Raw genomic sequence first — 24,870 nt, forward strand, 5'->3', positions numbered from 1 at the left:
TACATATTTTAATTTACCAAATTCCATAAAGTGGAACACATCCATCTGCCAGATTTCATTCCTTTGAGTACCCTTTGGGTTACTCCCTGCAGGCAACGGTGTTTGATTATAGAAAGAACAAGTAGGACATCTCTTTATAATGTCCTTAGCTTGTTGCCATGTAATGGAAAACTCTTTCTTTAAGCCTTTACTATTGACATGATGTTTTTTATGAAATTCTGAGGCCTGCAGAACGCTTCCAATCAATAATTGGTCAATTTCAGCGTTACCTTGTGCTAGAGGCCCAGGCAGACCGGTATGGGACCGGATGTGTGTTATGTACATTGGACAAAGCCTATTCCTAATTATGTCCTGTACCTCGATAAACAATGAAGTCAACTCTGTGTCATCTGGTATGAATTCAGCGGTTTCAATATGCAAGATAACTCTTTCTGCATATTGTGAATCTGTAACTATATTAAGAGGTTCTTTAAAATCCCTTAGCACCATAAGAATGGCATATAATTCTGCCTTCTGGACAGAATTATAAGGGCTTTGTTCCACCTTACTCAATTCTTCCGATTTATAACCTGCTTTCCCTGATTTATTTGCATCGGTATAAAATGTCCGAGCTCCAGTTATTGGAGCATCACGTACAATTCTAGGAAGAATCCAAGAAGTTCTCTTTATGAGGTTAAGTCTATCACTTTTGGGATAGTTGCTGCTAATTTCTCCCAAAAAATTAGCACAAGCTCTTTGCCATGGTTCATTATCTTCCCATAACTTTCTTATTTCCTCAGTAGTAAAAGGCACTATAATTTCTGCTGGGTCTATACCTGCTAGTTGACGAAGTCTCAGTTTACCTTTTATAATTAATTCTGAAACCTTTTCTACATAAGTTTTTAATTTTTTACTTGGTTTATGAGGTATAAATATCCACTCTAAAATAATATCTTCCCTCTGCATTAAAATCCCTGTAGGAGAAATTCTGGAAGGCAGTATGACTAGGATGGAACTAAGATTCGGGTTGACCCTATCCACATGTGCCTCCTGTAATTTTTCCTCAATCATTGTCAGTTCCTTTTCTGCTTCAACTGTCAATTTTCTGGGACTATTCAAATCCTTATCACCATCTAAGGTTTTGTTTAAATGAACTATTAGATCAGGTGTTATCCCAACAGCTGGTCGTAGACTGGAAATATCTCCTAACAATCTTTGGAAGTCATTAAGAGTCCGTAATCGGTCTCTCCTAATTTGTGCCTTTTGTGTTCGAATTTTTTCTAACCCTATTCTGTAGCCTAGGTAATTAATAGAATCTCCTCTTTGAATCTTTTCAGGGGCAATTTGTAATCCCCACCTAGGCAAGACTTTCTTTACTTCTTCAAACATACTTTCCAAAATATCTTTATTTGAATCAGATAATAAAATGTCATCCATGTAATGATAAATTATGGACTTGGGAAATTGCTTACGAATTATTTCCAGTGGCTTATTAACAAAATATTGACACAATGTGGGACTATTGAGCATCCCCTGTGGGAGGACAGTCCATTGATATCTCCTAGTAGGCTGAGAATTATTATAAGTAGGCACTGTAAAGGCAAATTTTTCTCTATCCATTTTTTGCAAAGGTATAGTGAAAAAACAATCTTTCAAATCAATAACTATAAGAGGCCATCCTCTTGGTAATAGAGAAGGCAAAGGAATTCCAGATTGTAGCGGACCCATAGGCTGAATTACCTTGTTGACAGCTCTTAGATCTGTCACCATTCTCCATTTACCAGATTTCTTTTTTTACAACAAACACAGGAGAATTCCAAGGGCTGGTTGATTCTTCAATATGGTTAGCATCTAGTTGCTCTTGTACCAGCTGTTCCAAAGCCTGTAACTTATCTTCAGCTAGAGGCCACTGCTTGATCCATATTGGCTTCTCAGTTAGCCATTTTAAAGGTAGGGCTGTTGGTACCTCTAAAGGTTTGCTATTGGCTGTGTGTTCTTGTACAGCCTGAATGGCTGGTGACCTTTTTCCATAATACCTCATTATATCCTTCCCAGAATTGTGAGTTCCTGGAACTACAGGAATGTTAATCTGGGTATTCCATTGCTGTAGCAGGTCACGGCCCCATAAATTTATTGCAATATTTGCTATATATGGCCTTAATCTTCCTATTTGCCCTTCAGGCCCTATGCATTCCACCCATCTTGTGCTTTGTTTTACATGAGATAGGGTTCCAATTCCCAGGAACTGAACATCTACCTCATGAAGAGGCCAATTCGGATGCCAGGATTCTGGAGTAATTATACTTACATCCGCACCTGTGTCTAATAAGCCTTCAATAAAAATGCCATTTATACAGACTCTTAGCTTTGGCCTTTGATCGTTAATATACGTTTGCCAAAATATACGTTTACTCTGTCCTCCTGAATTTTTTGACTCATTCTCCACATGTAATTCATCATTTAGACCAGTATTACCTTTTACGGCAGACATTGGAGTTTTTAATTTTCTTGGTGAGACACATTTTCGACTGTAACTGGGAATGACTGGGCCACTTTTGGCTTGGGGGCCTGCGAGAGGCCCCTCAAGGAGTTTCCCGATGGTATCGGGTTGCCTTGTCTGTCTGTTGTTGACCTGCATTCGTTGGACCAATGTCGGCCTTTACCGCATCTCCTGCATATACCTGAAGGCTGAGATCTCCTACTTTTGTCATTCCCAGAGGAGATATTATTCCTAGGATTTCTTTGCCTGCAATCCCTTTTCAGATGTCCTAATTTACCACAATTAAAACACCTGGTAGTTTGATGTCTCCTCATAGCTTTGGAAATCGCTTCTCCTACCCAGGATTCATCATTATAGCTAAACATCTCAACATTCATTGTATGCTGTATCCATTCTTCCATTGGTGCTGATCTAGATCTTAAAGGCCCAATTATCTTTTTACATTCAGTATTTGCATTTTCAAAAGCTAGAGATTCAAGAAGTATTCGTCTAGCTTCTGGGTCTGTTACCCCTATGTCCAGAGCCTTAATTAATCTTTGCACAAAGTCAGTAAAGGGTTCTCTCTGTCCCTGCCTAATCCTGGTATATGATTCGACCCTTTTTGCTGGATCTTGTATTCTATTCAAAGCATTCAAGGCTGCTTTGTGACATAAGGACAGCACTTCTTCATCATAAAGAGCTTGGACCTGTGGATCAGCATATGCTCCTACACCAAGAATTTGATCTTGGGAAACCTCCACACCTTTTGCTCTTCCTTGCTGTTCCATATGTTTGGATTCTTCTCTGAAATAAATTCCAAACATCAAGGAAGGCCCATCATCTAAAACTGCAGACACTAGCTGAGAGAAATCATGGGGGGTAGCTCTGACATTAGAAGCCCAAGTCCTTATCATTTCCTTAACAAATGCAGAGTGCAAGCCAAAGTTAACGACAGCTTGCTTAATTTCTTTTAAATCATTCATTGCTATTGGTGTCCATCTAGCTTCTTTAACTCCCTTTGAGCCTTTGGAAGTTAACCCTTTGTCAGAATAAATTACAGGGTATGTTGTTAGGACCCTGGGTAAGCCAGTTCTAACAGCTGGTGGTGGCATTGTATCCTGTCCTTGTGCCTTCTTACTCTGTTCACCAGCTCCAATAGTTTCTTCAATCATTTCTAATCTTTTTATCATTGTATCCCTTAAATCCTGAATCTCCTGACCTACCCGTGTTTCTAGTAATTTCACTAAGGTATCAGTTTTTTGGTTCCCATTCTGGAGGTTCATTCTATCTATTACCTTATCAAAACTTTGTGGTAACGTCTGAACGTCAAATTCAACAGCCTGTACCCTTTCAGGTAACTTCCTAGTACCCTTGGACATGGAGTCAATTTTGTCTATCATAGTATCCACTTGTTCAGATAACCCCTGATTTTCAATAATTTTAATCCTTTCAACTAGTTGTTCAATATTAGTCCGTAAAAATCGTATCTTTCTTAATGATAAAATATTGAAAAGAAAACTGAAACCTAGTAACAAGTAAATTAATATATTCCCATAGTCATATAAACCTTGCATGACATAATCCATTGTATTAATAAAGAAAACAGTAAAATTGGCGTTGGAAACAAAAACTGCCATATTACCTCTTGTCTAGTTGGCGGCGCTGTTGCCAAGTTGCGACTAGAACCACTGCAAAGGTGACTTAAACAGGTCTTGTTTCAGTGTCTGCCTTAGTATTTGTTAAAAACTAGGAAATATAAGTTGCTCAAGAAAGAAAGTTTAATTAAATCAATTCCATACACGGAACCAGAAACCCAGAATCCAGGGGTAGAAAAGAGCAACCCGGAAGCCGCGTATGCCTCCACGTGACCGAGTCGTTCTGATTCACGCCACTAAAGCACCACACTTACAAGGGAAATTTAAAAACAACTCAGAAAAGAGCAAACCAGGCTTGCAGAGATTGTCCCGAGCCTGTGGAGCTTGGGAGGCGTGGGGTTTAATTGAACTGCTGGCTCCACATACAGGGCACAGGCTGCAGCTGAGGGAGGTCTCGTGACTAGCCGAGCTGGTAGCAAGCAGTTGAGTGGGGGGGAAAGGGGGGGTTCTACAACCAAACGTGGGGCGCCAGATGAAGGCGTAAGTCACAGACAATCCCACACCAGTTTGGAATTATGATTAATAGATGGTTATTTATTCAAAGGGGAAAAAACTTACAGATTACCGTCCCAGACAACAGCCCCTCCGCGCGAACAGGAAAGGAGTCCAGGGGCCGGAAACGGAGCCGGAAGACAAAGACAGAGTGGAGGACAGCCGCTGCTTTTTTTAAAGGGAGAGAGACCACGCCCCAATGGGCTGGTAACTCAGCGGCGATTGGCTGAAGGAGCTGAAGGAACTCCCACAGCAGTGGTGGAAAGACATTAGAGCTGGAGGCTGGAGAGGGTGCTGTAAAGTGCTGCCTCCAGGGCACAGCATGGCCACTGGGCTCAGGGACTCACAGCACGGGCTACCTTATTAAGACCTGCTCACTGGGCCCCACCTCTAGCTCAGAAGCTATGGACGTTGATGGCTTCTGGGGGTGGTGGTGGTGGTGGTGGTGGTGTAATTTTATCTTTGAAGGTGTGACCACTGGCAGGTTGTCCAAAATCAAGCAGACTTTTGTACATATAGACCTTTGTGCACTAAATGAACTCATGTTTTTAAAAAGGACATGAGGGTGAGGAGGTGGGTTGAAGTAATATCTGGGTAGAGATGATTAAAATAGATTTTATAAATGTATGAAATTGTCAGTAAACAAATAAATACATTCTTTACAATTACCAAATGATACTCCTATTCTGACGATGAACACTCAATCAGAGGGTAAAATTAGGAAACAACTTACTGGAGTGCTAGTTTCCTTTCTCATTGTAAATAAGAAATAAGATTTTATTATGCCCACAAATGCTCATCTTGCATGGGTTTGGCCCCTTGTCTTCCCCTGACAATAGCAACACTTGGTACATATAGAAAGGACAATGTTGTTGAGAAGGAACTTTAAAATTATTATAATATGATTTCTTCTGTAATGTAACTCTTATCCATTTGCTTTCCCAGGCTTTCCAGTATAATACAACAATAACAGGACAAATAAATCACAAATACCTTAAATGACACAGACATTAAAATCAATCCTAAAACAGAAAGTGGCCATATCCACATAAGTTATGACTACAAAAAAAATATCAAACTGTCCTCGCGCAAAACCCAGAAATCAAAGCAGTTATAAATTGTTTCACATATCCCAAACATCAAACAAAATACTTAATAGAATATACATGATTATAGACACAGGGAAGAGACAGTTTGAAGATCTTTTCTGAATCAGGGATTTGGTTTAAAATGCCTCTCTCACTGTCACCTGTTACCTTTAGTTCTTTAGGAAATACTATGTTCTTGACTATTTTAACTTTAGATATAATACTTGTATTATCTGTCACATGTAAATATACTTGTCAGATAGAGAGGGCAAAAAGGGAGAAAAGGTTGGGCAGTGGTGGCACATACCTCTAATCCCAGCTCTTGGGAGGCAGAGGCAACTGATCTCTGAGTTTGAAGCCACCTTGGACTATAGATAGAGTGGACTGCTGTCTCAAAAAACAAAACAACAAAACAAATTTGACCTGGATCCTGACAGCTAACAATGTTATAGGATGTGGGGGCTCCTTTCTGTGGTTCTAACAACCCCTGTCTCCTGTACACTGCTTTCCGGTCAACTTGGCTTCACCTTTATTAGATGATAGAAATGAGCCTTCCTAACACAAAACAACCTCCAGCCTCTACATGTACAAAATGCAGTACATGCCAAGAAGGGGAACTGGGAATGGAGTTCTCAGAAAAATGGCATGCCCCATGTTAAAGGTTCAGCCAGGCTAATGATTAGGACTTTGTGGTTGTGAAAACTGGAATTTTGCAGGCCCAGAGCCAAGTGATCTCAGGATCTTGTTATTCCTTGTTTCTGTGTCTGATTTATCTTTTCAGCCATCAGGTAAAACCTCCAAAATGTATTAACAGACCGCCAGCTTCCATCAACATAAAAGCTAAGAATGTGATAATATATTAGACCCATAGTAGAGCTGTCCATCTGTCCAGGTCATCACACGCCTACCACCCGCTTGGCTATTAGCTGTCTGTCTACTGGACGTTTCTGCCCATGCATTTGGGGGGTGCCTTGATACATGCTTTCTTTTGTTCTGTGACTACAAAAGTTTGTTGTAACTGCTCCAACAATGGAACTAACTATTAGGCGAACCTGAATCCATGCCCAGAGGTCACAGTTACTGTGATTGGCTCAGAATAAATTCTCTCTTCATCTGGTGATGAGGTCGTGTTTTACACTGGCAGAAGTAAGATTCAGTTTAAAATGGAGGGAGGACTGTCAGTGTTTAGGGGAACAGGAGAAGCTTGAGAAGAGCTAAGTGACAATGCTATAATACAGGAAGCTTAAGAAAACTAGTCAGTTTTTAAAGATATCAAGGGAACTAGCAGGCACTAGAGAATTAGTGAGAGATCACAGGGCAGTAGAGAAAAGTCTCAGGGCAGGAACCTTAGCCGTGTCTTAAAGGGTTAGCAAGGCACAGCTCTTTTAAGTCCAGTTTTCCTTTACTGTATCTCCCTTAGGAAGCAGCTATGTGGCTGAGGTAACATAGCAGAGAATCACACTGCAGGGTAAAATGTTTACATGACTATTTCTCATGGGGAGGGACCAGCTTTTATCTCCTTTTCACTTTGCCAAGTAAAACGTACATCTTCAATAAATGCCTGTAAGAAAACGTGTGTTAAAATAAAAAGCAAATAATGGGAAAGGACCAGGAGGGGGAAAGCACCTATGAGGTACACAAAGCCAATACAGTGTTCAGTGAAGGTCAGTTCCACGCCAACCAGGCAGAGGCTCAAAGCAGGTTCACTAGTTTAGAGCAGCTTCCTCGGGAACTGGACTGGGGAAGAAGATGCCACAGTAGGAAGCAAGCAGCAGGGCAGACTGGCTGAAGCAGTCAGGTTATATCATCCCCAGCATCAACTTTCCAGGAGCAAACAAAGTTTCATTAAAACCCTTCCTTCCTAGGTTAATGAACATAGACGAGTGTGAGGCCTACAAGCATTCATTTCAACAGGGACCACAATGCCCGGCCAGAGTCGTGCTGCTGAGGACAGAGGAGTGGGAAGCACTAAGTTAGGGGGAGGGCAATGGGTGTGGGAAGAGAACACCGGCAAGGCTAAGGAAAAAACGGTGGAAGCTGGGGCCCTGTGCTGGAGAATGGCGGCGACACACGGTGGAAGCTGGGGCCCTGTGCTGGAGAATGGCGGCGACACACGGCATACTCTCTGGGAGCAAATGTTTATGGGGAGGCTGTCAACTGATGCCTCAATTTAGAATGACACATCTCATTTTGAGGAAAAAGCTGTGGAAAACTGAATTTATAGACTACCTACATTTTCCAACATCTTTTCTATAAACACTCTGAGAAAGTAATTTTAAAATCAACAACTTAATAAGGGTATTAAAAAGGGAAAACATCTTTGCAATCACCTCGGTTTCTTCATCAATCATTTTAGGAATAATTACCTACCTATTTTGACTCTCCCCCTCTCAGGACCTTCTCCCATTACTAGGATATTTGCTGGTTTCTAGAAATAAAAATAGAGCATTCAAATTACTACATTTATTCTTTTGACATGCTCCAAAATGGAAATTTTCTCATATGAAAACATAATTTGTGTATTTTGATTCAGTCTAAACTAATTAAAGGTTAAGCACCTTTTACAGTTGAAGCATTTGATATTCTTGAAGTTAGCACTACATTCATATAAACATCTTTGCCAGGAAAGTATACCTGTTTTCAAAATTGTGTCATATAAATAATTATTACAAAGCAATTAAAGCTATTATTTTTATTTGCCCCATAATTTAAAAACTTGCATAAATTAAATACACTTATTTTTAATATAAAAATTTCAAAACACAATATAACAACTGCCACTTAAGTAAATCAAATGAGTATTCCTTGCTAAGTATTTTTGGATGACTGTAGGAAAGCATCACTAACATACAGACAGGCTCCATTAGAATTCACATCAGCTATAATAAAAGTAAAAGTAAGAAATTCCAAATATAAGACAATAAAAACCAAAGCCAACCCATGTGGTGGTGGTGCATGCCTTTAATCCCATCACTCAGGAGGCAGAAGCAGGCGGATCTCTGTGAGTTTCAGGGCAGCCTGGTTTACAGAGTGAGTTCCAGGACAGCTGGAGTTACATAGTGAGATCCTGTCTTAAAACAAAACAAAACAAAACAAAACAAACTAAAAACCCAAAGCCAATAAGAGCTCTATATAGAATAGTGGACAGACAGAGCGAGCAGTTTTCTGAGACAATCTCCTGTGCTCTCTTTGAAGATCCTTTCCATGCTGCTGATTTTTGTTTTACGGAAGCTCTTCAATGAGAACAATAAACACACACACACACAAACAGTGCAAAGGAAGTGACAGGCAGGCTCACTGCTCTTCTCCCTCCTGCCAGGTAGGCAGAGACCAGGACCAGTTGACGACGTCGAGAAGCACAGGAGGAGGGAAGAACCATTTTAGAGAAAAAAGTTCATAGGATTTTGTGACTGGGAGCAAAAGGGAAAACAATTAATGAAAACCAAAATAGAGATCACACCGAGGTCTTGGCTTCATGTGAAACAAGAACGACTGTGCCTTTTGTGGAACTTAAAACTATGAGAGGACCTGGCTGGGGATGGTGCAAACAGAGCGGGAATGGAGTCTGATACCAGGAAAGGCTCAAGTCACACTAGCCTAGAGAGTGGGACAGGATGATTTCGACTAAAGTCATTGCCAGAGGACCATGATAACTAAAATAAGGTCACCAGGGCAGAATGGGTAAAACAGCATCAGGTGAAAGTCAAACCTTCAAAATTTGTAACTATCGATGGATATCAGGTCGATTACAAAACATTATAGATAGAGCAGACTTTCAGGAAACAAAGGAAATACATGACGACCTGAGTTTCAAGGAGCTTAAACCTAGTAAGGGAAGATGGACAGAGTTTTAGAATAGAGTGTTATGAAAATTCTGTGGGCGGGGGTGATGCGCACTTTTAATCCCAGCACTCAAGAGGCAGAGGCAGGCAGATCTCTGTGAGTTCAGTTCCTAGTGCCCAAGTCAGTCAACTTGCAACCAGCTCCAGGGAGTCTGATACCCACTTGTGGCCTCCAAGGGCACATGCAAAGGTATCATGAGAGTACATATGTATAAGCACATGTGTAATACATACACAGATAACTTTAAGGACAATTATGAAAATACATGCCAAAATTAACACATACTTGAAAAATTTTAAATATCTCTAAAGCAATCAGGGCAAAAGAGGAAAACTATACAAAAATGAGAAAAACACTCAGGACCAAAAGATTTAAAATATATCTTACCAAACATGTGGAAGAAGGCTAATACTGCACTTAGAAGAAAAGTTTATGACTTTGAGTGTTATGTCAGAAAAGAAGTCCAGACATAAGAAAGTGTGCACCTGAGATGTTTAAGAATAAATAAGCCAGAGAAACAAAACAAACCCTATGTAACACTAAAAAGATCCAAGCAGAACTACAAACCAGAAGGGAATGATAAATCCTTGAGACAACTGGAACAAGAACACAGGAAGCACAGCTAAGAAGAGATCCACTGATGACAGAAAAATAAAAGAATCCTATGAAGGACCTCACACCTTTTGTGCTATGTAAACAAGGTCAGAGCTGGGTGTTGTGGGGGCATGTCTGTAAGTCCACAACTCAGGAGACTGGGGCCAGAGAAGCACAAGTCTGAGGGCAGCTAGGCTATATTGTGACTATCTGTGCAAGAAAGAAAGGCAGGAGGAGGGAGGAATGGACAGAGTCTGGCTGGGGGAAGAATTAAGCAACCTAGGCTATATATCACTCAATCCCCATGCCAGGGACACAGAAAGACTCTATTAAAACAACAACAAACAAGGACCAACTGCAGCTCAACAGAAGAGGACTTAGCAAGTTCAAGGACTTAGGTTTCATCTCTAACACCTCAAAATTAAATAAATAAGAACAAAGAGCTAAGAATAACCAAGGCATTTGTGACAGATGTATGTTTGAGGGTGGAAGAGTGGGTATAGGAATTGGGCTCAAAACAAAACATCAAGCCTTGTTACAGATCTATAGCAGAGGCTCAGGTAAGATGACCAATGGACCAGAGTGAGGACCTAGGAGGCCAGGACACTGAGAACTTGAAGTCAGTGGAGAACTACTCAAAAAATGATGCAGGACAATAATAGATTACCCAAAGACAGAACACAATAAAATGAATCCTTAACTCATAACATATATACATTGTAAACAGAAACTGTTCTTTTGTTTCCAGCTGCTCAGACCTAAATAATCACACAGAAACTATATTAATTACAACGCTGTTTGGTTGATGGCTCAGGCATATTTCTAGATAGCTCTTACATCTTAAATTAACCCATTTCTATTAATCTATGTATCACCATGAGGGTGTGGCCTGCCCATAAAGTTCCAATGTCTTTCTCCTTCGCCAGCTACATGGTGTCTGCCTGACTATGCCTTCTTTCCTCCTCTATCTCTGCTTGGATTTCCCGCCTTGCTATATTCTGCCCCTCTATAGGCCAAAGCAGTTTCTTTATTAATCAACAGCATACAAAGGGAAATCCCACATCAATACATCAATTTCAACTGGAATAAAAATATAAATGAAAACCAAGTTTCAATAAAAATGCAAAAATAACTTCTCTCTCTCTCTCTCTCTCTCTCTCTCTCTCTCTCTCTCTCTCTCTCTCTCTCTCTCTCTCTCTGATAGGAACTAGATACAGAGACCAGCTGGCCTATAACTCATATAACTAAAGTTGATTTCAAATTCAGGATCCTCCTGCCTTAGCTTCCTGAGTACAGGAGTTAGAGGGTACACCATGACATTTGCTAAGATGATCTGATACTGGTAGGCTACTGCTGCTTCTTTTCTCCTCAAAGATTTACTTTATCTTTATCTGTGTATGTGTGGATATGGCTGTGCACACGATACAGTGTTCACAGAAGCAAGGAGCATCAGATCCGCCCGAGCTGAATGAAGTTTTAGAGGCTGTGAATGCTGGCAATGGGAGTGCTAGGAACCAAACTCAGGTCCTGCCCAAGGGCAGTAATGGCTGACCATTGAGCATCTTTCCATCGCCAAACACATTTATTTACAGAGACATTAAAATTTCTGACCATAAAACAGATAAATTTTGCTACACTGAAATAATTTCCAAACAAAACATAAAGCAAATGAAATCCACTGCATAAACAGGAACACTATTTACAAGATGAAAGAAAGACCTGCTACAAGTCAAAATAAAAAACAAACCATACGGAAAATTAGGAAAAAATATTCAGAAATTTAACTACAGCGAAAATATTCTTTAATCAAACACTTTCTGGAAATATGCTCAACCTTAATCAGTAATGACAAGCATGCAAGGGAAGAGCAATAGACAGCATTTCACCCTGCACGACTGGGCAAAGAGTCACGACCCGAGCAGTATTAGTGCAGCGGCGCTAACTCCCATGTGCTTCTGGTGTGAATACATCACTACGACCTGTTTGGAAAATACTTTGGTATAATCTTGCAAAAGTGAATAACTCAATCACTTCGAATCAGTAATTTCACTTTTACATAGTACCAGAGAATGTCTGTAATAACACAGTTCATAATCTAAAGAAAACACTGAAATACAAATAAGATAGAAATACATGCCTAATCTTTGAAGTATTATACTATATGAAAAAAGAAAGTTTGAAAAAATACCTATAACAGAACACCATTTCCATATAACTTAAAAGCAGAGGTAAATCTACAATTTAGGGGTGCACATGATGAGATAAACCTATTTTTAAATGAAGAGAAAGAGAGTTTTCAAAGTCTAGGCCATTTGTTACCTCTTAGGAGGAAGAAAAGACTAGACAGAGAGAAAGCAAAACAAGCATGCTGCTGGTAATAACCTACTTGTTAAATAGCAGATTCTCAACAGTTTGTGGCATTTTTAAGCTTTAGCAGAAATAAATATTGCAAATATTTTGGTATGTGCATAGTAAGATGATGCAATCAACCAAAATAAAACAAGAAATGGGATTGGAAGGTATTGTCTTCAAATGTTTGTAAACATTAGTTTATACTCTACAGAAAGCCTCTGTGAGAAAGTTCAAACTCTGAAGGAAGTGTGGCAGGGAGAGTTTAGGGAGGAGCTATCTAGAGTACGCAAGGCAAGCATGCTCCTGGTGGTCACAAGGGCAGAGCACCATGATGAGGACGAGCATTAAAAGGAAACCAAGGAAGGACTTCCTGTTTCAAGTGGTTCTGCTTTTAGCAAGAGCCTTGTGAAACCTGAACGGGGTAGGTTCTTAAGTGTGGGTCTGATAGCTGTTAAGGGATGCCACAGTGGGGCAGGTGGGCAAGGTGTTCAAGAGAAGGGAAGGAAAGGGGAAGGGGAGGCATGAGACCAAGGTTAGAGGGAGAGAGAAAAGGTGAATATCTAGAGAGCGCAGGGTTTCTGTAAGTGGCTGTCAGACATAAACAATGAAATCTGAATGGATGATTAGGTCATTGGTGGCCCAATAAAAGTAAATTTTGTTTACTTACAGAAGCCAGATATACTAAATGAAATGCAGGCTTGTGTAAAGAAGGCAGAGACAAATTCAGAGCAGGATTCTGAAGGCTGAAGAATGATTACCTCTGACAGGCCATGAGTTTTAGATTATAAAATTATCATATTGTGCGGGGCCGTGGTGGTGGTGCACACCTTTAATCTCAGCACTGGGGAGGCAGAGGCAGGCAGATCTCTGACTTCAAGGCCAGCCTGGTCTACAGCACGAGTTCCAGGACAGGCTCCAAAGCTACACAGAGAAACCCTGTCATATTGTATACAGATTATCATATTGTATAAGCCATTTTCCTATAGTATTTGCAATTTCTAAAGTTTGAGCTTTTAAAGCACTTTAAAATTCTCAGATGTAAACATAAGGAAGTCTGTGACATAAGAACAACAAATAGTTTCATAAAAGAAATAAAATGCGAGAACAGAAAACAGGCTTATATTATTTAACACTATTAGAAGTTCATGTGATCAAGTTATGGTGAAAACCAATGTTGGCACCACAGTGATCTGAGACTACAGAGAGGAGAAGAAGGTCTGCGAGAGCACACTGCAAGCCTATGGAGCCCACGCTGCGAGAGCACACTGCAAGCCTATCGCGCCCATGCTTCGAGAGCACACTGCAAGCCTATGGAGGCCACACTGCGAGAGCACACTGCAAGCCTATGGAGCCCATGATGCCGACATGAAGGCAGGCACAGTAGCATGGCTTAGGGCAGGAGTAGCCTACCCTGTGGTCAAGAACTAGAATTAACCAGTTGTTTCTCAAAGTGCATTTCTAAAGTGGAGTTACTTCCCCCTTTATACTAAGTAAATATATGATTTGGCCACAAGAATCTTACATTTAAAAAAAATAACAAGATAAAACTATGCATTCACCATTGAAATGTGTTTAACTCTTCAGAGTATTTTCTCACTTTTTTCTTTAGTAGATATAATCAAGTAGAAAAAGACAAGACCTCCTGAGTAAATTGGGAGCATGGGGATCATAAGAGAGGGAGAAGGCGGGGGGAGCAGAGGAAAATATATAGCTCAATAAAAACAATAAACAAAAGGAAATAACCAAGGGTGTACAGGGCTACGAAACAGGTCTTAGAACAACTCTACCAAATTCTCAAGAAGACTAACTTTAAGACTATCAACTTAAGTATGTATGTGGGGGATAAGGAACTGTAGTTCAACATCCATACCCCCGCCCACAGACACCTAAACAGACAAAAAGAAGCATACCAAAATTGTCTTGACCCACTTACACCCCAATCAGCACAGACCACGCTTCACCAAAACTCTTCTTACTGTGAACACAAAATGCCAGCTGTGAAAGAAAGTGATACTGCTGGGTTTGCACACTTTAGTTACCATAGAAACAGCAGAAATGGCAGAAGCCGGATGCCTCACATATAAGTTATCAGCAATAAAATCAAACAGACAAAAATCAATGCTACAGGGTTTGTTTTAGTTAAATTCTATTGTAAAGGCAAATCATAAAAATGTGCAATAGTAACATGGTTATTAAAAACAGAGGTTTTATAATCTGTATTTCTGCAGAATTTGGTAAGTCGTAAACCCACACTCAGGATACTTCACAAAGACTCCAAATCTGCTTTTCCTTTTATAGGACCACTTATTCCACAGGGTTAAATTTACTTCAGTTAATTGGCGTATCATAAATAGAACAGCATAGAAATCCACAAGCATTCTGTTACATTTGCATTGCGGTCCCTACTTCAGCATACTGGGCAATCTCAACAGGACTCTTAACAGCACCAAAGACAAATAACAGAAATACAGCTACCTAGTGTTAAATAATAGGAGAGTTTAAGCTGGGCTAATTTCTATACAATGGACAATGCTGGCCCAATATTAGTGGCTACAATTATGCTTTCATTTAAATATAGCATAGTACAATTCCTTCCCATTTGACACAGAAGTACAATTCCAGGAGATTCATTCCTGAATATTGTTTTTCATTGTTCCCTGAACAAATGAGATCCTGTGCTCTAGAACAAATAACTACCAAGGAGGAAGCGCTGGGGTTTCTTTTCTTGAACACACACAGTATTCACCAGCAGACATTAGTCTGCCGTAACAACTATACCTGAAAACAATCTCATTCGTTGAATAGTTGAGCATTTAAAAATATAGCAAGACACAGTAACTCATGCCAGTAATCCCAGCATTTGGGAAGCGGAGGCAAGAGGATCAGGTTTCAAAGTCTTCCTTGATTACTCAGCAAGTTCAAGATCAGCCTGGGAAAGGAAAGCTAGTCTCAAGGGAAAAAAATAGGAGTGAGCAGGGCATACCTTTAATATCAGCACTTGGGAAGCAGAGGCAGATGTAACTATACGAGTTCCAGCATAGCGAAGGCTACCTCAAAACAAAACAAAACAGAAACCAAGAGGGAGAGGAGTATGGTGCGGGGATGAAAAAGAGGGGTGACTCAATGGAAGAATGGATAAAGAAGGTGTGGCACATATACACATTAGAGTAAAAAACAATGACATCTTCAATTTTGCATCAGATGGATGGAAATAGAAAACACTTTACTGAGTGAGATAACCCAGACCCAAAAAGATGAATATGGTATGTACTCACTCATTAGTGAATTCTAGCCATAAACAAAGGACATTGAGCCTACAGTTCGTGATCCTAGAGAAGCTAAATAATAAGGTGAACCCAAAGAAAAGCATATATTTATCCTCCTGGAAATTGGAAGTAGACAAGATGGCCGGGCAAAAGTGGGGAGCACGGGGGTGGGGTGGGGAGAAGGGGAGATGGAGAGAGAGAGGGGGGAGAAGGGGAGAATTGGGGAGAACTTAGGGTAGTGGGATGGTTGAGATGGAGGAAGGGCCGATATGGGAGCAAGGAAGAAGATATCTTAAGGGAGCCATTTTAGGGTTGGCAAGATACTTGGCTCTAGAGGGGTTTCCAGGTGTCCAAGGGGATGTCCCCAGCTAGGTCCTTGGGCAGCACAGGAGAGGGTGCCTGAACTGGCCTTCTCCCATAATCACACTGATGTATATATCTTGCATATCACACCATAGAATCTTCATCAGGCGATGGATGAATATAGAGACAGAGACTCACATTGGAGCACTGGACTGAGCTCCCAAGGTCCAGATGAAGAGCAGAAGGAGGGAGAGTATGAGCAAGGAAGTCAAGACTGCGAGGGGTGCGCCACCCACTGAGACGGTGGGACTGATGTAATGGGAGCTCACCAAGGCCAGCTGGACTGCGACTAAACGAGCATGTGATCAGACCGGACTCTCTGAATGTGGCTGACATTGGGGGCTGACTGAGAAGTCAATGATAATGGCACTGGGTTTTGATTTTTCTACATGCACTGGCTTTTTGGGAGCCTAGTCTGTTTGGATGCACACCTTCCTAGACCTGGATGGAGTGGGAAGGGCCTTGGACTTCCCACAAGGCAGGGCACCCTGACTTCTCTTAGGACTAGAGAGGGAGGGGGAGGGGGAGGGAAGTGGGAGGAGGAGAGGAGGTGGAAATTTTTAATAAATAAATAAATAAAAAGATAAGAGGGGTGAGAAATGCAGAGAAGCTAGTCAATGTTACAGAAGTTTCCAGACATTAGTGACGAGAGCCCTATCACTCTCGTCTACTGGAATCTTCCCATATACTAACTGGCTAGGGAACAGGTAGACGAATGAACTAAACTGCCAATGGTTAGCGCTCACAATCCACCCAGCTATGCGGTTAGGTACAAGTGTCTTTTGATGGGCGATGTCCCAGTTTTAAAAGAAGCATCAGGAACTGAGTGAATGTGCTAAAATATACCAAGTTTGTCAACTGGAAGTAGATCATTTCGATGAACACCACAAACCCCATTCATCCACGACAATTGTCCCTTCTCCCTAATAAAACTATCTTCTCTTGACCTCGGTCCTGCCGCCCTTTACCTAGTCACTGCTCCTCAGCTCTATCTCAGGCCCTAAACATTCACTACTGCCTCTGTATTCTGATCAACTAGCCACGGACCGTCATGTTCTCTCAGCAGCTGACTATGCCTCCGAGTCCTTAAACAGATTCTCTGTGAGCAGCCTCTCTTAAAAACCTAGCCAGTTAAGGAAAACCCACATTTTAAACAGAACAATTAGGATCCTCCATAGCTGCTCCTCCTTACTTTTCTGCCTTTCCTCTGTTCCAGTGATACCATCCAGGTGGTATCTATGCCCCTGCAAACTGTCTCTGTGTGAGCATGTGTGTGTGTGTGAAAACATGCATGCTACTGGAATGAGAACATTGCTGCTCATGACAGGCGTTCTACCAGGCAAGTGTTCTATCAGTGAACTACAACCCTAGCCCTGTAGTTCCTTTTAAAGCATTTTTGTTTTATGACTATCTTATTTAAATTTCCCCTGCAATGGACCCATTGAGAGAAGAGGTTGTAGTTTATTAATTCTTATATTTCCAAGTGCTTAGTATTGTGTCTAGTACATGTTAGGAAGTCAGAGTAAGTTTACAAAGCAAGTTCTAAGTCTGTAAACAAGTACTCCCTCCATAGATACCCAATGACAAAAAAAAAATAGGTTTTTGGAGATAAGGTTTCTCTGTGTAGTTCTAGCTGTCCTGGAACTCACTCTGTGAACCAGACTGGCATAGAACTCACAGAGATCCTCCTGAGTGCTGGGATCCAAAGTGTGCGCCACTACTGCCTGGCAAAAAAGGCAGTTTTAAAGGACGGTTATACTCAGTAATGTCATTGCTTTCATACTGGTTCAGTGTAGGCTAAAAGGCCTTCTCTGTTAGCGTACCTAGTCACTACCCAAAATACTATCTGTAACTGAGGAGGTATTAATCATAAAGTTTCATGTTTGCAGCTAGATGTAAGTTGTCTGTAAATTAGAAGCAACCTGTAATGCCAAGTACATGGCTAGTTTCATTTTACTGTAAGCTAGGCTGGTAGTATCTGTAATACAGCAGCTATGTTAATCCAACTTTGGTACTCATGTTAAACAATGCCTGCCAACCTAGCACTGCCAGCAGTTAACAATGCACTCCTTTGTCTGCCTTCTGAAAGTGGTTCTAGGCCTGAACAGCAAAGATAAGGTTTTCTTTTCCCTAACAAGAACCAATAAAAAGCAATCATTATGAAAAGCTCCATGCAAAACAAACACATGTATCTGGAGGGCTATTTACCTAACTCGCTTCAAGGTCAAAAGGAGAAAATAATCAAACTCTCCTCCATATCGCTAGCAGCAGCAGCAGGCACCCAGACTGAGCGCTGAGAAGCACACCTCACAGAAGAAGCCATCACAGACGTGGTTTCTGTTAACAGCTACGGCGCTCACTCAAATAAAACTCACTTAATTGAACAGCATCCCTGAATGGGATTTTCAGTTTTAACTATGGCCTTCCAAGTCCAAAGACCATCTGTGGCCCTCGTTCTTCCTGTTTTATTTACTTTCAATTTTTACGTGTGTTTATGTTCACTCTTTATACTGACTCTCTTGTTCTACTGATGAAGAATCTGAGACCCTGAGTGAAAGAACTAGAACTTTCCAACTGCACTCTCCACAGAAAGTGGCAGGCCCAAACCAGAATGCACAGCTCACAGACACACCACAGGCCATGCGCTGTGAAAGCAGGAGTGCACTGGCAAATTTATGGACGCTGAGTTCCGTCCCTCATCTCTACACATGTTCTCAGAGGAAAGTACACTCTCACAAAATAACCACCATATGTGACCTGGTGAAAAGAAAACACCAGTTTTTATTTGTGTCTTTATGTGTCTCTCTGTGTGGGCATGTGTACATGTAAACCACCTGGATAAGGCCCCTGCTGCCATCTTAGTTAGGGTTCTAGGGCCTTGCTGAAACACCATGGTAAACAACGTAGGGAAGAAAGGGTTCATTTCATCTTGTACCTCTCAGGCTCTATCACTGAAGGAAGTCAGGACAGGAACTCAAAGTGGTAACCTGGAGGTACCAACTGGAGCAGAGGCCATGGGAGAAGATTACTTACTGGCTAGTTCCCTTCAGCCTGCTTTCTTATGGCACCCAGGATCATCTACCCAGCGGTGGCACTAAACCAGTGGGCTGGACCCTCTCACATCCATCACTACTGAGGAAAATGCCCCCCAGACCTGCCTGCAGCCTGATCACAATCACCGGGAGCCGTTTTCTCAGCTGAGGCTCCCTCTTCTCACAGAGCTGTAGCCTGAGGCAAGTTGACAAAAACAAAACAAAACAAAAACAAAAACAAAAAACCCACAAGTCAGCCCACACACCCTGTCCCTCTCATAGCTGGCTGGCTGACACTGCCCCTCCTCCACTTCTCCCTCATTCTCACTCTTTTTGTTTGCTTTGTTTTTTCAAGACAGGATTTCTCTGAGTGGACCAGACTGGAACTTGCTGTATAGACCAGGCTGGCCTTGAACTCAGAGATCCACCTGCCTCTACCTCCTTAGTGCAAGGCTGCCCATCATTCACTCTCTTAATGAAGCTCCTCTCCAGGAAGCCGCCCCTCCCTTCAAGGCCCACCATGTTTAGAGACCACATCCTTTACTTTTCTGTCTGAAGCTCTCCTTGCCACCTCAAGGCCCAATCAAGGCCTTGAGGCCCCTTCACACTAACAAACTTCATTCCTCAAGGATTATGAGTGTGGACCGGCTTCCTCTGCAGCCCAGCCGCAGCAGCTCCTGGTTTCTATTTATCATAACAGATTCTGGTTTTGTTTCTGCTGCTGTGACAAACAGCCTGAGATGCCACAGGGGAAGAAAAGTCTGTTTGGCTTTCTATTCCAGGTCACAGCGTCAGTGACACAGGAACTCACAGGCGTAGCTAAGACCAGAGAGAAAGGACACACAGCCTGGCTTGCTTCAGGACTGGAAGTTCAGGGCCCTGCTCCTCTTAACGCTGTGTAAGTTAACATGTAAAACTGACTATCACAGAGAAATTAAGTCCTACTCAGACAAATACTATCTGCTGTAGTAACTCTTCAAGAAGTTTAGCTTAATAAATTTTTAAAAAAAGCCATTTGACTAGCACAGCATTCTTGCCTCCAGAGCATCTCGCAGTATCTCATTTAAGAGAGAACATGGAAAATAAGCTATCCAAAGCATTTACTAATTATTTTAGAAGATTTATTTATTATGTATACAGTGTTCTGCCTGCATGTATGCCTGAAGGCCAGAGGAGACTACCAGATCTCATTATGGATGGTTGTGAGCCACCATAAGGTTGCTGGGAATTAAACTCAGGACACCTAGAAGAGCAATCAGTGTTCTTAACCTCTGAGCCATCTCTCAAGCCCCATACTTACTAAATTTGACAATAGTTTATGTAAGTTTTTTAAAAACTTACATATTTTAAATATTAAGTCTTGGTAAAAATAATTGCAATATTCAAAATATAAGCTACAGGAAACACACGCTAGTTTTTTAATCATTTTAAGAACCAGGAAGGATGATTCACACACTTCCACCTGGTCGCTGCTTTAGGCAGACAGGCTAGAAAGAGTATCAGGCTGCAGGAACTTTGTGTGAGGAAGACATGCTTGAAATGTGGATGGGCTGTCCAGGGGCACCTACAGGGGTGCAATCAGGAAGAACTCAAAAACCTCAGTATGAAAACAGGGAATTAACCATTTAAGATCCCTTACCGACATGTTACAGTGAAGGAAACAGAGACTTAATGGCTATCTTAGAAACTTTTAAGCTTTTCTGTAAAGACTGTTTATTTTTATTTTATTTGTAAGTATGTTTTGCCTTTATGTGTGCAGCGCATGTGTGTGGACCCAAGGCACCAGGAAGGGCATCAGATCTCCTGGAACTTGAGTTAAGAATGATTGGGAGCAGTCATGTGGGTGCTAGAAACCCAACCTAGGTCCTCGCAAGTGCAGCAAATGGGCTTGACCCACTGAGTCATCCCTCCAGCACCTCCTCTGGACTTCTAAAAATAATAATTCAACTCACTAATATGAAAACACAGCTATTCAGAATACAGGTTAACGTTTGGGGTGGGACTCGCACAAACACTATTTAGAAGAGAACAGCTAAGCCAGGCCTGAGCGTTCATTGCCATCTTCACTATGTGAACACTTAGCTTGGGCCAGGATCTGGGATATGAGAGTGAAAAAGACACTAACTTGTCATTGAACTTATGCCACTGGCCCAGTAGCAATGCTCTGAAACGAAGGATCAATAAATCTATGTAACCTCACCATTTAGCCAGCACACCTCTGTCTTTGTTGAAGAATGATGTGAAGTGTCATATATTTTGCAGAGATTCCATTCTAGTAACTCACAAGCACAGACAATAAGCCAGCGCCAGGACAGAATCCATGAGATATGAACCTTGCTCTAAGAAGCTCGCATTGGAGAAAGGCTACCAACTACATGCTGGCACTCCTCCAGGTCCAGAAGAGCAAGCCCATAAACGTGAGTCATCCTGTATTTCATCATCTCACTCTGCACTACATCCTGCTGTAAAATTCAAGTGCAGCTCGCTCTCAAACTGTTTACAGGTCTCAAATATTTATAGACTCATGTCTCTCCTTCACTGTCTCTCAGCCAAGATAAATACTTTTAGCTCTTTCTCCTTTCCTTTTAAAGCCAATTCCTCAATTCAAATAATCTTGTTAGTGGCTTTAAAATTCTCTGCTTTTGTATTTCATTACAGGATTCAAAATCACATAACTGAAATATTGTTCCAGACATGAAAACAAATGCAGAAAAAAAATACAAATCTTTGCTTTTTATTATTTAACATTGCTGAATATGAACTCTAGACTCTCTTTTAGTTACTCTCAATTTCCTTTGGTTACATTATCAAACTGCAGGCTTCTATTTTCTTCTACTACTACAGTTACCTGGATTTTCCAGGTTTTCCTTATGAAATGGTCATTTAGAGACAATGAGCACACAGAGACAGCTGACTAACAAACTGTGTGAAGCAATGGGAAATAAAGCAGTTGAAAGCCTCTACCCTGTTCTTCAGCTCACTAAGATTTCAAACAACTCCATCTTCTTTTAATAACATATTCCTATTTTATATACATTTTCCTATTGATGACAAGGTATATGTGTAGGTTGAACATTCCATTCCTGAAAATACTTGAGCAGAAGCAAGACAGTATGGTACAGACAGATATCCAGACTAGTCAATGGAAAATACTAGAAGACGCCCTGATTTCATTAGAATAACTTATGAATAGTGGAAAGATACAGCAATTGTGTGGGGAAAATATAAAAAAGCACTATGATACTTGAGAACCTCTCTCAGAAAATATGGAAACCCTATGCTCACCTTAAGGGAAAGGTTTTTGTCATCAGTGGGGAATCTACTCTTTTGCTCACAAAGTTTCAGGACCTTAAAATAAACCCACAAAAACCAGATATTTGTGGCCTGCCTCAGTCAAGTCAACCCAAATCTTTTTGTCCTACTTTATACTACACCAGTTATTCCTATTTGAGCCAGGCACAACTCGGGTCTCCTTTCTGAAATAATACAACGGCCTTCTCACCTTGGAATTTTTATAACCAATATTCCTATAGATTTCCTTTGCTCACTAAATCTCTAAATTTCATGTCAAAACCCAGCTGAAAATCTACCTGCTCTCTGAAATATCACCCTATTCCCCCCACCATACTCACACTGTAACTCTTCTTAGCTTGAAAAAACAGCATTGAGTCTTCCCCTCTGAAGGACCTACAATCTCATTCTCCCTAACTTATAATTGTCAGTGTTTATGTCAAGTTGCTTCTCTTAGACTCTAACCTTCTTGAGAGGGTCTCTGGTGCCATCATAGCTGTATCACTCCCATTTCCCCTTATTTTACACAGACATAAAAATATTGCACATTCATGGAAGACAATGTTCCAAGTACTTAGTAACAAAAATGAAATAATATTCAAGATTCTGGCATTTCTACAACATTATTGTATACAACAAGGATTATAAACTCTGCCTCTCAGAAAGTTTTAATCTGGAGATGATCTAAGACAGTGGTTCTCAATCTTCCTAACACTGTGACCCTCTAATAGAGCTTCTCATGTCATGACCTCAACCATAAAATTATTTTCACTTAAAATAACTGTAATTTTGCTACTGTTATGAATCATAATGGAGATATCTGTGTTTTCCAATGATATTAAGCAACCCCTATGAAAAATGTTGTTCAATCAACAGATTGAACTGCTGATCTAAGACATCTATAGATATTAACAAATACCATAAGAGAATAAAAATGATATATAACAGGAATGAATAACAATGAAATGATTATTTCACTTCAAAGTAGAGATTAAAGTAAGCTTTAAATTTTTAAATTTATTAATATGTATTGGTGTTTTTTTTTCTGCATGTATGTCTGTGCACCAGGTTGGTGCTTGTAGAGGCCAGAAGATAGCCCCAGATCCCTGGGAACTGGAGTTATAGTCAGCTGAAATCAAACTTGGGTCCTTGGCAAGAGCAGCCAGTGCTTAACTGCTGAGCCATCTCCAGCCCCAAGCTTTCGTATCTGTGCTGAGCCTTGAAAGACAACAGTGCATTTAAGTATGTAGATACAAAGGATAATAAGACAAGGAAATGCAAGCCATTAAGGCAAGAAACCTTAGGACAATACAGGAATAACCAATATTAAAAAGCTTGCAGTGAGGGACAGGATGGAGGGGTGTGTAGAGTAAACATCTGAAGTCATTAGAGCTATATTCAGTAAGATCCTGAAAACTTAAACTTTACTTTTTCTAAGATTATATTCCAAAGTTTCGGAGAGGCTAGTAAGTGGCTAGTAGGTCTATTATGGACTAGAAGGAGAAAGACTAAAAGAACACAAATACAGCAGCTGGTGCTGTGATAAAAGAAAGATCTAATTTATCAGGGCTGAACAAGGAAGGAGGCACAGGGGACAAAAACAGATGAGTAGAAAAGTTCTTAGACATGACAATGTCACGCTCTGGATGGAAACCATAAAGAAGGTCTGTATAAAGGTAGGTCTGTTTCTCTGCCAGAAAGAGGCTGCTGCCAAAACCAGGAGAGAGGAAACTAAAGGAGAGCAAATTTAAACAGGAAAAACTGAGTCCCAGTCACACCGAATAGTACCAGTAGGCATTCAGATCACAGTATCACAAAGAAACCATGATAAATTCTTCTACTTAGAACAAATAACTTTATAAAACAAGAGAAAAACAGTAACTCAGTCCTGAACAAAAGATTCTCACTATTGATTAAATATAATCAGAACCTTAAAAATACAAAACCTAAATGCTATCTATGTATAATTTCAAAGCAATCTCAAGTACCAATGAACCACTTTAAAACATAACGACGAATGGTCATTCAAAACTGGAAATTTAGAAGACTTTAAGAGCCTTAAAAATCTTTTAAAATGCTAAATTAATGAATAGTGACCACAAAGTCACTATTATTTGGGTGCAATTCAACTACAATGTCACAATAAGAGGAGGTCAAGGCAGACTCCAAGTCTGACTGACAAGGTACTAAAGGGTACTAACTACATTTCTTTATGTATTCTATCTTTTCTGTAGCAAATAATTCTCTTCTGTTAATAAAGCTTGAACCTACCTAGACTAACCCCAATCATTTCTGGATCTCAAATTTGCAAACTTAAAAAAAAAATTCTGAAATCATGCAGGGGGAGGATAACACCTCCAGTGACAAACTTATGAGGATTATAGCTATCCTATGTACTTATATTCTTAATAAATAAAACATTAAGAATCTAAGCTG

The 24,870-nt window shown here is 40.6% G+C and overlaps 1 protein-coding gene across 5 annotated transcripts in view; it reads right to left on the bottom strand.

Moving 5' to 3' along the window:
- The window catches only part of Cdk19 (cyclin dependent kinase 19), a 154,400-nt gene that overhangs the window by 32,379 nt on the left and 97,151 nt on the right, over positions 1-24,870 (bottom strand). For 4 of the 5 annotated variants that reach the window (XM_048424946.3, XM_048424950.3, XM_048424948.3 and 1 more), the window contains one exon: positions 8,064-8,121. The exons of the other annotated variant lie outside the window; for it this stretch is intronic. In XM_048424946.3, coding sequence (XP_048280903.1) covers positions 8,064-8,121 — 58 coding nt within the window. The remainder of the gene's footprint in view (positions 1-8,063; positions 8,122-24,870) is intronic. 5 annotated transcript variants of the gene reach the window in all.

The sequence above is a fragment of the Myodes glareolus genome, chromosome 1 (genome assembly GCF_982192425.1).
Source record: "Myodes glareolus chromosome 1, mMyoGla1.1, whole genome shotgun sequence".
NCBI lineage: Eukaryota > Metazoa > Chordata > Mammalia > Rodentia > Cricetidae > Myodes > Myodes glareolus.